This window comes from Choloepus didactylus, chromosome 1, assembly GCF_015220235.1.
Source record: "Choloepus didactylus isolate mChoDid1 chromosome 1, mChoDid1.pri, whole genome shotgun sequence".
NCBI lineage: Eukaryota > Metazoa > Chordata > Mammalia > Pilosa > Megalonychidae > Choloepus > Choloepus didactylus.
The window spans coordinates 4,730,852-4,744,725 of record NC_051307.1 but is presented as its reverse complement, the minus strand read 5'-3'; the positions used below and the strand labels follow the sequence as shown (position 1 = coordinate 4,744,725).

The 13,874-nt window shown below is 49.3% G+C and overlaps 1 protein-coding gene across 1 annotated transcript in view; it reads right to left on the bottom strand.

The window, feature by feature from the left end:
- The window catches only part of TMPRSS3 (transmembrane serine protease 3), a 31,689-nt gene extending 18,684 nt beyond the window's left edge, over positions 1-13,005 (bottom strand). The window contains exons 1-7 of the mRNA XM_037839768.1: positions 12,897-13,005; positions 8,865-8,975; positions 7,853-7,969; positions 7,300-7,423; positions 3,590-3,715; positions 2,147-2,190; positions 1,221-1,386 (exon numbers count right to left, since the gene is read on the bottom strand). Coding sequence (XP_037695696.1) covers positions 1,221-1,386; positions 2,147-2,190; positions 3,590-3,715; positions 7,300-7,423; positions 7,853-7,969; positions 8,865-8,975; positions 12,897-12,990 — 782 coding nt within the window. The 5' untranslated portion in view covers positions 12,991-13,005. The remainder of the gene's footprint in view (positions 1-1,220; positions 1,387-2,146; positions 2,191-3,589; positions 3,716-7,299; positions 7,424-7,852; positions 7,970-8,864; positions 8,976-12,896) is intronic.
- Between the last annotated feature and the right edge of the window lie 869 nt (positions 13,006-13,874).

Here is a 13,874-nt window from a genome sequence, read left to right as displayed (position 1 = left end):
ACAGTCTTTGCACATTGGCTCTGCCTTGGCTGTGGTCTCCTTTGGAATTTAGCCCTCCTATCAAGAAGTTCAGCCTGACACAAATATGACTGCATGGCCCTCTCCCTCCTTGCTGAGCCTGAGTCTTGTCCTGGACTTGGGCTTGCTTGGGCCTTAGGAACTTTCCTGTTGACAGGAATTCCAGTACCCACTCAACTCCTTATGAAACAGACTCTCTCCCCCTGCCAGGTGCTCTATTGTATGTCTTGAAGCAGGTAATCCTTTGCCCAGGCTGCCTTGACTTAATTGTCTCCTACACTGCTTTAGCTGTCCACAAGCTGCTCTGCCTGCAGGAAAGTTCTGGGAGAGTGAGCCTGAGACAAGTTGCCTGGTTCAGTCATTCAGGCTTCTACCCAAGAGTTTTGCACCGATATACAGGCACCCCAGTATGTGCATAGGGTTTACTCTTCTCCCTCTAGAACAGCACCAGGAACCCACAATGGGAGCCCAGGCTGACTCCACGCTGTGTCAGGGCCTAGCAAGGGAGCCATGAGCTTCTCCTACAGCTTTAAAGCTGGGTTTTCTTGATTTGGCACTTGCCCAGTTACTGTAACCCTTTAACTGTGTTTCAGAATTTTGTGGAAGATGGCTCTGCCAGTTTTTTTCTGCTTGTCCAAAGATTCTGTGTGGGAACAGCTCCCTGGTGCATCTGACACCACCATCTTGGTTGACCCAAAGCCTAATCACTGAGCTCTGAAGCCCTGTCTATGGTTTTCTTATGCTCTGAGCTCCCAAGAGAGACTGCTTTAAGGAAACTCAATGCCTCCTCCCCTCCCCCCACCACAGCACTCCCTTGCCCCCACCCCACCCCACCCTGTCACCTGACTACAACTTCGTCTACTGTAATTAGCTGCACAGGAAGATTGAGGCCCTTTTACTTTGGTGGTTTTCCTCCTGCAAGAGAGCTTCCTCCCTCCTCTTTCTACCTTTTCTGTAAGAGCTGCAGATCTGAAAACCTCAACTGAGCTCAGGGTCATCAGTCACACGTCACCGACGGTGCCCGACAGTGCTGGCCACAGTGCATGGGGAGGCGGGAGGGGACTCTTCCTGGCCGTGTGATCTGTAATGATCTGGTCTGTTTTCCTGCTTTCTGGACCTGCTGCACCCCACCCAAATCAGCCCCATCCCACCCTGGCCCCAGGGGAGCAGAGGACCTGCACCAACGAGGCTGGAACACTCACTCATAAACGCAGTGCGCAGCCGTGACGACCCACGTGGGCGTGATGACGGAGCCCCCGCAGAGGTGGTAGCCCTGGAACTGGAGGCTGACCTGCCAGGGCCACTGCATGAGCGAGGACACGTTCCCACCGACGATGCGGGACATGTAGCCCATTCTCCGGCCACAGGCTGCAGGGGGGAAGCAAGGGCGCGTGGGGCCATCTGGAAGAACTTTCCAGGGGAAAGTGGGTCCCCATCACAGGGCTAGCTCCTCTGTCCCCAGCCTAGCAGCTGCCCTCACAAAACTCCCAGCCTGGGATGGGAATTGGGCAGAGGAGACGGGGGTGGGGGCAGGGCGGGGAAGGGTTCTGGGGAGGGGCAGCGACACAGGGGCTCGGTGGGCAGATCACAACAGACCAACAAGGTGCTACGGGGGAGGCCGTGAGAAGAGCCCGTCAGAGCAGACAGCCTCCCTGGGGGCCACAAAGGGTGCTGGCTGCGCCCCTCTTCCCTAAGGCCCGTGTCCTGGGATTGTCGTTCCAGAGGTCGCAAACCTCCGTGGGAGCCAGGTGCTGGGCTGCATCTCCCTGACTTCTCCGAACCCAGCCCCTGCCACGAGAGCCCTCTCTGCTGCCAGAAGCAAGGGGGTGTCTGCCCTGGGGCCTGGGGCACTGAGCAGCCTCTACAGACTTTTCAGAGTGGGGAGGGAAAGTGACAGGACTTTGTGGACTTGGTCCTGCTGCTGAGTTGCTTTGTGCTGCTTCCCATCCCTCGACAGGTGAGACCAGGTGAGACCCTAGAACAGGTAGGAGCACACAGAGTCCCCACCTGGCTCTGGAGGATGGGACTCAGAGTGGTCCGTGGACAGGGAGAATGGAAAGGGAAGAGAGAGGAGTCTGTGAGCCAGCACTTGCTTCCACCCAGTTCTCCACATTTAGGAAACTCTTACCTATGCACTTCAAGGTAACCACGTGACCCGAAGCACATCCCTCCCTAAAGTGGAAAAAAAGAGTAGGATGTGATAGATATCCCTGGTGTGAAATTAGCAATTTTTTTTACTTAATTTTGAGGTAAAAGAAAATAAATTCTATTCTGCTCTTGAATATAGATTACAGTTGTAGCCATTTTTTTAAAAAAGGGAGCCATGGCCACGAGTACACACAATTCATTACAAAGCACCTGATTAACAATAAAGTATTGCTTATGAGATAGGCTGCTCAGTATTTCCAAGCTTTACAGAGCTGATGATAAAAGATGCATGATGTACTCTATTATTTAAACATATACTGGAGGCATTTGTGTGTCGATTTTCCCCCAATGTTGTCACATCCGGCCCATGAGGCAGGCAGAGTACCTGGAGGACATGTGGTGAACTCTAGTGGAAAACATTTTGCCAAGCTAGGGGTCACACAGCTAGTAGAGGAAATGGTTCTCACTCCCTGTTGGTGGATGGGGGCTGGGCCACGTGCTTTCCTTACAATGAAGGGGAAGGAACCCCCAAACCTCTCAAACTTTGTCTTCCTTTACAGCCCCTGCCTCGTCCTGCAAGAAGCAGCTGGTGTCACCAGACTGAGGTTTGGGGACCCCAGAGACAGACTGCCCCCTATCGATTGGCATGGGGGTCTCAGGGATGCTTGTTAATTACATGATGAACAGACTGACAAGACTTTTGCAGAGCAGAGAACATATTTGGAGTCTGACCAAGGAATCAGGAAGAGCATTGAACTTGGATTTGGGATACCTCACCGTCTCACCTGGGGTGAGGCAGGTAACCCCTCTAAGCTCCAGGCACATATTTGTAATCTGAGCTACCTGTTTTCACCTTGCTCATGAGTTGTTAGGAGAAACATATAAAACAAATCGTGGATATTGAAGTACTTTTTAAACAAAGAAGGATGTTTCTTTCTCTCTTTGTTTTCCCCCTTCCCTCCCTCCCTCCCTCCTTCCTGCCTCCTTCTTTCCTTTTCTCCTTCCTTCCCTCCTTCCCATCTTCCATCCTCCCTCCTTTCTTCCTTCTTTCCTTTCTTCCTTCCTCCCTCCTTCCATCTCTTCTTACTTCCCTCCCTCTCTCCTTCCCACCTCCCTTCTCCCCCTCCTTCCTTCCTCCCTTTCCTTCCTTCTTTCCTTCCTTCCTTACTTCCTCAAACATATATGCAGTGCATCACTACTGCTCTTTCCCTGTCTCTCCTCTCCTTTCCCTGTTGGGCCATGATGCTCTGTGCTTGGGATTAGGTCCCTGCACCCCAAGTCTGGTGCACCTGCCCCTTCTCACCAGGTGGCCTCCCACCTGCCCTCTGTGCCTCTCGAGTCCCCTTGGAGCTGAGCACAACTTTGCAGATGCAGCGAGCAAACGGACAGCGGGGCCAAGCCCCAGCAGCGCCTCGCCGCTTACCTGGCGTACACGGAATGGTGCAGAGCCGTCACCTTGTCGTCCGGCAGCAGGTGGTTGATGGACGCGAAGTTCTCCTGGAACTGCTCCTCGAGCAAGTCCACCCTGAGTTCGTCTGAGTGCACGTAGCTGTGGGCACGTTGGAAACGTAGACCATTGTGTATATTTACTCTATGCTTCGAGTCAACCTGCCAGCAAGTCGGCTGTCACAGGGACAGCCGAGGCGCGTTAACCACAGTCATTATGCTCCGTAAGGTTTCCAGGAACACTGAGTTAGCGAGTACTGAACCTCTGCTCCTGGGGGAAACTCAGGATGAGGGTCCTGTGAGCCTCTGGTCACATTTCCTTCAACCGACCAATACGTACCCTTGTTTTCCTACGTCTCTGTTTAAAGACACCTCATTTGAGGTACACCGTTGATTCATTAGTACTGAACTCACGGGCAGCAGCACCCTGACTCCTGCCCAAACGAAGCTCATCAAACTCTTGTAGTTTCTCTCTGAAGCACGTCCCAGCCTCCTTGTGCTCAGGCACACTAGCCAGTGCTCCTCAGTGCTACTCTTGGGGACCATTTTAAACAGCAAAACCACCAAGAAAAGCACCAAAATGCAATAAATGCAGCACTAAATAGACCACATAAAGGACACATTTTTGCAGTATTTGAGCTGGAACCGCAAGGCAGAGCATTGCCTGACTCGGTGTCATCTGGGAACATGCACGTTGGATTACTCAAATCTTTCACCATCCATGCGTATCCATGAATGACCGGGAAAGCGCTGTGAGTACTGATTTTGGGATTACATACAAATGTTAGTGATAGATGAATCGCAGATACAGAATCTATGAACAATGTGCATCAAATGAATTGTATTGGGACATGTCATGTTGTCACTAAACTGTCAACGATTTCCTTTTGCCAAAAGGATAAAGTTCATGCACCTTAGCAAGGCTTTCTAGACCTCCACAGTCTATGCCAGTTGGCTCTTCTGCCCCCGCCCCACGTCCCTGCCCGTCTCCCCTGGGCTCCAGCCACACAGGAGGGGGGACCCCGTCTTCCCTTCCTGACAGAAGCAGTTGGATGAGGGCCATGTTGACTTTGTCATTTGGACTGACCTCTGCTTGGCCTGGGGCAAGCCCCAGAGGGAGTGGGCACAGATCTATGGGGGGCATTGTTAGGTGAGCTCCAAGTGGGAACGCCAAGCTCCCCAGGAACAATGGGAAGAAAGAGGGGCTTCCCCAGTCTGCCCAGAGCTGGCTTGGGTTCCCCGTGGGAGAGAAAAGAACATGTAGAAGGAAGAAATTCAGGGGGCGCCAGGAGCAAGTGAATGTTTAAATTGCCAGGGAGCAGGCCCCCTGGAGAACAATGGTGAAAGAGGGTGACTTTAAAAATCAAGTATTTATGAAACGGAAGCTAGTGAATGAATAGCCATTTTTCCTTTTCTCCATGAAAAGAACAAAACATAAGCAGTCGGCTTGCTTTACTCCTAACCCTGCAGCTTATCAAACAGGATTTTATTAGCTTATAAACGCTTTGGGGGATGCAGACGTGGAAGGCCAAGGAAAGTCAACTTTAAGTTTTGAGGAAAATGTAATTAAGGTGCAGCGGTGGCCCTCCCAGCCTGCTCTCACTTCCTCCTCTCCTGGGTATTGCTCAACTCGCCGATCGGGCAGGAGCTGGCGGGTAGGAGCCAATTGTTACTGCCACGGACAGATGCTGGTGCAGGTGGGCAGGGTGGCTGGTGGGGGGCTGTGACATACAAAGAGACCTTGAGTGCTGCACCTGGAGCCCCACAAATTGTCCATGGTTCAAATAGTAGAACGATGACAACCACAAACCCTACACGGTGTTCCAACGTGCCAGCCTCGTGTCTGCACTCTCCACTTATGCTTCTCAACGAGGCTTTAAAGCAGGTACTATTACCGTCTGTCTCACAAAAGAGGAAAGTAAGGCACGAGCTACCTAACTTCTCTGAGTGAGCCCTGGAATTTGAATCCAGGCACTCTGCCTTGACAGTCCATCTTTTTTTTTTTAATCACAGATACCTGACACAGGATACAGTAGAGCAGAGACATTTAAAGAAGGATTTTTTAAAGAGAAGTAAAGTAAGAAGAAAAAACAAGAAAACAATACAAAGTATGCACAATTATGTGATGATACTGTGGGCCAGTGATTATATACTTCAGGTGGTTTGTATGATGTGTGAATGTATCTCAATAAAACTGCATTAAAAGAAAAGAATACAGAAGGAAAGCTTAGAAATTGAATGTAAGGATAGGGAAGACAAGGACAGGTTTATCAGGAAGAAAACAGACAATGCTCAGAAACAGGCTGGAGAAGTTGCATCCCCCAGACTTCCTCTTAGGGGAAATGGTTGGAGGGTGGGAATGAATATTTTCCCAAAAGGCCTGGGGTGGAGGAGGCTCCTGAGAACTGCCCCAGCTCTGGGGTGGTCCCTAACTCCTGCCCAGGAAGGGGCTCCTGGGTTCTGTTGGGGGAGGGAGAAGGGGATTGAGCTGAGTATTTCTGCAAAACAGAGCAGAGAGGCCTTGGGGCTCAGAACAGCGGGGAGTGTAGTCCTGGAGGGGGAGGAGGGAGAAGGGAAGGAAAGGAGACCCCCGTCATGAGCCAGGGGAAGGGGCTCAGCAGGGATGAGAAATGCCGGCGCCTTCAGCTGTCTGCGGGGTGGTGTGTCCAGGGACCGTGAACTTTTCCTCCTTGATTTTGAGGAGGAGATCTTCATTCCCAGGAAGGCATTTGTGTGAGTGATTTTTGCTATTGTCACTAAACTTGAATTGCAGCTCAGCTTTGATTCCAGGTTGACAATGGGGGAGAATGAGGCAGACTTCGGGGATATAGGACATTTTGGGTTTCACTGGTTTTGGAGAAAGGGAGTTGAAAGCATAACGCATTAAATTCAAAAAGCAAGACTCCGTGGAGGATTCCCACCGGCATGGCTTTTCCTTGGGTGTAAGAAAAAGGAAACATTCTTGGAACTTGCTCAGATCCCAGGTGAGTATGGGACCCCAAGTAGCCTTCGCTCTGAGAATCAGGAGCAATGGGGGGTGAAGGGGAAGTCACGGGCACCCAGGCAAGCATGGCGGTTATAGGGGGTCCGAAAAGGGGGTCAGGCAGAGAAAGAGTCCTACACAGGGAAAAAGGTGTTACTCCAACACAGCAAGTCACGTGCACAACACCAACACCTGAAAGTGAAAAATCCATGGCAATATTGTTTCTTCTACATGTTGACAAACGAGTGCTTTGAATGAGTGTGTTTTCATTTCATTAGTGATTTTTAAATGCTGGATCTTTGGGGTTCTCTGGGAAATGTGCATAGGAGAGGATGTGGCCCCTAAGAGCAAACTGAGATTCTGTGTGAGAAACTACATAAGCTGGAGAGTGAGGCCCTAGAAGGTTATCTCCCAGCTCTGCAGCAATTTGTTGAATGCTTATGTTTAGAACTCTGCTCTCCCCCCCACCCCCAGGCACCCCAAACATTCCGCTTCCTGGGTGCCCTTGACCAAGTGACTTCACCTGTCTGGACCATGGTTTCCTCACCTGTAAAATGAAGATGCTAACCCATGAGAGGGTGGAGTGAGGATTGAGTGTGATTATGTGTTAAAGCCCCTACTAAGTGTTCAAGTAACGGGCAGCCGTCCTTCAGTTAGGACTCCCACTGTTTTCACACAGGGGCTGGAAATGCTCCTTCGATTACCTTGGAAAGCCTAGCTGGGCACAGGCCACATTTGCATAGTGCGCTTTCCAGTCGTCCCAGCACAGGGTCCTCCAAGAAGCAGCTGTAAACACCTGGAGAACTGCCTTCTGACCGCTCACCCGGACTGGCCAGCAAATGGGAAAAGAAATCCATTAGCGGCCGGTGGAGCCCTGAGGCCCTGGGCAGGGAGCCCAGCACCCTTTTATCTCTTGTCCCTTATTGAGCTATATTCATTTCGTGAATTATTTCTGCCCCAACATCCCTCCAAGGGCCAGCTCACCCACCCTCTGCCCGCAGAGGTCTCCCCCTTACAGGGCAGCAACCGTTCCCAGCCCCCGTGACCTCCTGGGGCCTCTGCTTGATGCTGGTGTGGCTCCCCAGCTGAATTTCCGCTCCATGAGGCCACCCTCCCTTAACCCCAGCCCGGTAGCTCCTGGAGCAAATGCCAATTGAGGACATAGCATGACCATGGCCAGTCCCCATTTCTCAGATGAGAAAGGCTGGGCTGGGAGTCCGTCAAGGCGCTACGTCTGCTGGGCCAAGCAGGCATTACCACATCGGTACTCGTCCTCCCCGTCTTTGCAGTCCGAGACCCCGTCGCATCGAGCTGCCAGGTCAATGCACTTAAAGGATGACCGGCACCTGTACTTTCCAGAGCAGTCGAAGTGGACTGAGGGAGAAAGGGGAGAAGAGGGAGATGGAGGCCCCTTCCTTGTGCAGCACCGACAACAGGCAGTGTCCTGGGAGAAAGCCGTCCGCCACCCGCCACGCGGCCTCAGGCTTGCCCATGAGTAATGAAACCTGTGTTGAAATTGCACCTGCTCAACCCAGTTTCTGTGCTGAACTCAGGGCGTGGGAGGCCGCTGGGCCCCACTTTGTCTCACTGAGTGACCTGGCCTAGCAGGCACAACCCTGGGTGAATTCAGACTCCAGAGGGCTCAAGGTCAAGAGAGAAACCACAGGACTGTGGGCTGACCAGCTGAGCCGGCTGACGAAGGTGTCTGGCCGAGGGCTGCTCGGCCACCCCGTCTACCTCCTGCTGTCTCTCCATCTGGAAAGAGCTCAAGAATGAGCTGTGGCCCACACCACTGCACACAGGGTGAACTAAACCCCCTCTGAGCCAGTGATTCAGAAGAGAAAATGAGAAATTGTGGCCTCCTAGAGATTCTCCAAATGACCCACTTACCCCCAAGCTGCATGCACCTGATTTTAAAAATAGCTGGCGTGTTTGGCGTTGCATGAATGGACCTCTTTGTCCACTCTGTTGGGGCCCGCAACCCCTTCCAGCCTGTGGAATCCTATTTCATCAGCTGCCTTTGGATGTTTCTAACCAGTCAGGTTCCGTGGTGACGAAGCTCTGAGCACGGCCAGGAGTCCCCCGCTGGTCCCCAGACCGACTTTACAGTCAGGCCGGCAAATAACACTCAGAGTCAGCACACCAGAAGGATCTCTGCCTCCAGGCATTAAGGCTGGATGGCGCAAAATGCTGCCGTGTGGGGAAGCTCGTGAAAGAGAAAAGCTTTACATAGGCATTGAGGGCCCTCGAAGGGGTGAATTCTACTCACAGCCCAGACCGATGGCCAGTGCCAGTATCAACGCAATTATCCCAATGATGATGATCGGAAAGAACTTCAACGGCAGCAGCGACAGGATCTGCGCAGCCACCGCGTCCGCATCTGAGGACCAAGGAGAGGGGAGAGAGCAGAAAGCCACAGAGCACCCACCTCAGTGAAGTGAAGCTTAAAATTTTGCTATATGCTCCCCCTCCCTCTATGCAGAGATTGCCCCCCAGAGAATGTTGGCTTTAGTAGAGAAAAGGCCACCTACTGAGGGGACACCTTCTCTACGAGGGAAGTTCTGTCCCACCCTCTCCAACTCTGGCAGCTCTGTCCAGCTGGGATTAAGGGGTAGGAAGAAGAGCCCCAACTCCCATGGATGACGTGTAAAACCTGAATGGGGTACTTTCGGGCAAAGGGAGAGCTGGGACCTCTGAGAGGTCCCAGGAGAGAACACATTGGGAGATAATTCCCCATAGCGTCAGATCTCACTTCTTGCAGCAAGAGGCACCGGTGGCCTTTGTACTGGATCATCTCTTCCAGGACATAAGTGAAACAAAGAGCCTTTGAAGATATCAATAATGACTCCCTCCAGAGCAAGGAGCAGGTTTGCTTACTGTCCAGTTTAATAAACATGGTGCCTGTATCCAGGGCAAAGTTTATGCAAGTTGCTTGTAGCCATTATGAAGCATCTCCTTAGCTCTGGGTAGCTCAGCTGTGATGTAAACCCAGTGCATGTGCAGCATACATCTGGGCCCCTCCACATTGCCTCCACAGTATTTGGGTGGCAAGGGGAACTGATGAGAACATGAAAGTTCATGCTGCCTGCTGTGCTGCAAGCAGTTAAGTCTATTGTCTCTGACCCAGGAGTCTCATGTCTTCTGCCAACATCCATGACTTGTTAGCTTGCAAATAAGGGACAATCTCAGACCCTTCACAGTTCTCACACAAAGAACCTGGCAGACTTGGTGCAAAAGAAGATGTGAGGAACATTAAGATATCCAAAATTTTCAGCCCTGGACAACCAGGAGAATTTCCATTGACACCCTTTACTCTCAGGGATCACAAGTGAGTTCACACAAATTATATCATGAATCCTGGCTAAACATCTAAGCCATCATTGCCTTCATTCAACATTAGGAAGGCTGGAATCCAGAAAAGGGAGAAAAGCCTTCCAAGAGTTGTACAGTTACTCAGGACAGAGCCTAGCACCCTGCTTTTTCTTCTCCTAGTCTTGGAGATGTTGAGCTGACAGGTTACCCACGGAAAACTAGAAAGATCTTTCCTTGCCCGTCTTTAGAACCCACAACCTGGCTATAAAGAGTATGGTTATAAAACAGTCAATATCATTCAGGGCTGCCTAAGAAAAAAAAAAAAGGAAAAAGAATTAAAAAACAAACAAAAATTGTAAAAAGAGATGGCATGGGAGGAAAAGGAGAAAAGAGTACGCAGAATGTAGAAAGGTAAGAGGGGCAAGGGAAGAAGAGAAGGGAGATAAGGAAGCACACGTAATGCACTTCTGACTATGGCAAATGACACGACGGGGAGGGCCGAGAGGCTTGTTCATAGCTGCATCCTCAGCACGTAGGAGAGCACCGAGGGCTCAGTCACCTCTGGGAATATTTAATGAAGGAATGAATGAATGAATGACATTGTGATAACAAAGGCTGCTTTCAGGCAGGGTCAGAGACCAATTCCTTTTAGGACAACACATTTTTGTGTTGAGCTGGCAGAGGGGGCTTCTCCTCTCTACCCTTGCCACCCCCTCCTCAGAAGAAGTTAATCACTGTCCTTTTGAGATGCCCACCTCCATTTTACCCTTAAAGATCATCAGGAATCCCAAGAATGGCCCCTTTTCATTCTAGTTATTCTGTATCCAAGAGTCAGATTTAGGAGACGAGCCCAGATTGCAGAATCAAAGATGTTCGGATCATTAGAATGTTGTATCAATTCCCGCTCGCCTTTGCTGGGGAGTCCTGTGGTGATCCCAGGGCCCCAACCCCTCCTCTGCTCTGCTGAGGGCAACCCTGGAATAAAATGCAGGATGCATTCTCCTCCCCAAAGAAGTACAAATGATATATAAGCACATTAAGCAGAAAAACCTTCAACCTCTCTGGGAACAGAAAAAAAAAAGCAAATTAGACGTATCAACTTACAATGACTTTTAATAATGATTATACCTACTGCTGTCAAAAGTGGAAGGGAACGGACCCCCATTTACAGTCGGTAGGGGTATAGATCGTGTAACTTTCAGAAAGCCAAATTGGAAACGTATCAAAAAGCTCAAAAATGGAAGTAATTTTTTATCTAGTAATTCCACGTGCAGGAATGCGTCCTAAATGTCATCACAGATGTAAACAAATTTCTGCTGACAAGGACACGGAACAGAGCCATTTAGAATATTGGTGCATGGGAAACAGCCTACATGTCCATCAAAAGGGAACTGTGAACTAATTTGAATGGTATATCCATACAGTGGAATATGTATACAGGTACTTAATACCGCTATGATATAGGAAAGGGATCAGCAAACTTTTTCTGTAAAGGATCAGAAAGTAAATATTTTAACTGTTGTGGGACACGTGGTCTATGTTGTAACTGCTCACCTCCGCTGTTATGGCGTGAAAGCAGCCAGAGACAATATGTGCACAAATGGGCACGGCCGTGTTCTAACAAAACTTTATTTACAAAAACAGGTGGTGAGCCAGTTTTGGCCCATGGACCAGAGTTGGTCAACTCCTGAAAAGTATTCAGTGCCATGGAAAGATGAACATAATATAGTAAGTGAAAAAGAAAGAGTCTCAAAATAGCATAAATGGTATATCTCATGTCCAAAAAGGAAACAGAGATCTAGAGAGAGGAAGGAGTGCAAGAAATTCAGTGATAAAGTATTGCTAGAGTTATCTCTGAGTAATACCCAACTGCAGGTCATTTTAAAAAATCTTTTCAATTAACTGTATTTTCTTAATTTCTGTAAGGAATAATACATTGTGTATTTTTTTAAAGTTCTTTTTTTTCTTTTCCACTTCTAGGAATTAATTGTAAGGAAATAATTAGCAAATAAGAATATATATAGAACTATTCGCATTCTCATTATTTACATTATGAGTTATTAGAAACAATGATATGCCAAATGATGGTCAAATGGCTATACAACTTATCTATGTACTTGACAGAATGACATGACACCATAAGAAGAGATAATTGTGAAAACCAAATGGCCCATGTGCAAATGCCTTTCTAGATGTGCACCATGCATGCATTCCAGATGTATGGAAAAGGACAGGAAGAAAATGCAAACAAATAAAAACCAGGTAAATTTTCAGGGTCAAGTGATTGCAGGGTATTTTTTTCTTCCATTTCCATTTATGCTAATATTTTTAGCTATATTTTCAAACATGTTTCTTTTTCACTTACTAAAAACCTCTCTTCCTACCTCCTACCCCCTCCACACCCCCACATCAATTGTCCAAGGGGTTTAAAAGCCATTAGACCAGGGTGGCACCCCCTTCGTCTTTCCTGGGACCTCAGCCAGAGTCCCCATGGTGTCCCCGTTTTCAGCCCCAGGGAATTAATATTCCTGACCGTCCCGATGGCTCTTGCTGAAAAGATTCTAGCTGAGCGGGCTTCAGGGAATCCACTGTGACTCACGTACAAGACAAACTTTCCTTTCTTTGGTAGCTAGGAACAGCTCTTTCACCTGCTGCTGGGTTTTAATCTAGGCATCTAATATCTTTGGTGACATCCAGATTTTTTAAAAAGTTTTCTGGAAGGGACAATTTCTGTCTACTGGGGGCAATTGTGGAGCCTCAATTTCTGTCTCCAGGGAGTTGACGTGCTTCCACCAGCTTAATGGCACAGGGCTGAATGAAACGATGCCGTCTCCATCGCCCCTTCTCCCCGGGATTCTGTAAACCTGGGGAGACGACTCCCCTACGGAGACGCCAGCTGTGTTCCTTAGTGAGATGGGGAGGCTGGGTGGAAAACAGAGGCGCCCACCTGGTTGTGCCCACCTGGTTCCACCCACCTGGTTCCACCCACCTGGAACAACAGGACTGATTTTCAAATCGTCAAGGCCAAAGAGAGATCGAAAAGAGAAGGGGTTTTCAGTCGCAGGTGGCTCGTTCTCCCCCATCGTGACTATCTCAGGGCCTCGGAGATTCGGCTCCACCTCCACATCCACCTCCTTCGCCATGGAAGAACAAAAAACATTTTCTTCCTTATTCATGGTTTTAGTATCAAATGCATTTTATCATATTTTAAGTCTTTGAAATTTGACAATCCGTACAAAGTGCATTCAGTATCAATTGATCAAAATATTTGTCTAGTGAGAACACAATTTTTCTGAACCACATCAGATAACAGAGAAGCTTTTTGAGTTAGCGAAATACTACCAAGAACTTAATTCCACTAAAATAATGACTTCTCCATTGTTTGCTCAACCAATCTTAGGATCAGTTTGACAGCATGCCTTTAGAGAGATGCCATTTTACCATTTAGATGTTGCATGATTATTTTTAAGAAGATGAATTATTTTCAAAGCACTCTCCACCTCTTTTGGTGATTGTTCATCATCTGTCCCACATAAACTTGATTTTTTGCGTGTGTATGTGGCACACCTGCCATAAACATAGGAAGGTTTTATACTCACGTAACATCTGCTCCCCAAGAAAGCTCATGGCACCAGGGAAGAAGGGACACTCAGCCACTGGGTTAGTGGTTTCCCACAGACACAGCCCTTTCCTGGCTCGCACAGGATGACCTAGTTCAGGATGAAAGTATCCGGGCCCCTGGGAGGCCAGTCCCCTCCCAACGTGGCGAAGTGAGAAGCGGCTGGGACCGCTGGCTCACCCCATGGCAACAGTGGGGCTCTGTTTCCTGCGGGAAAATTCCACCTCATGTGCCACCCAAGGGCCAGGAGCCTTTCGCAGGCATTCTTGCAGCTCGGAGAAGGAAGCGGGGCCACGCCGGAATTCTCCCCACTAAATCCCAACCCACCTGCCCAGGTACGGCTCTGCA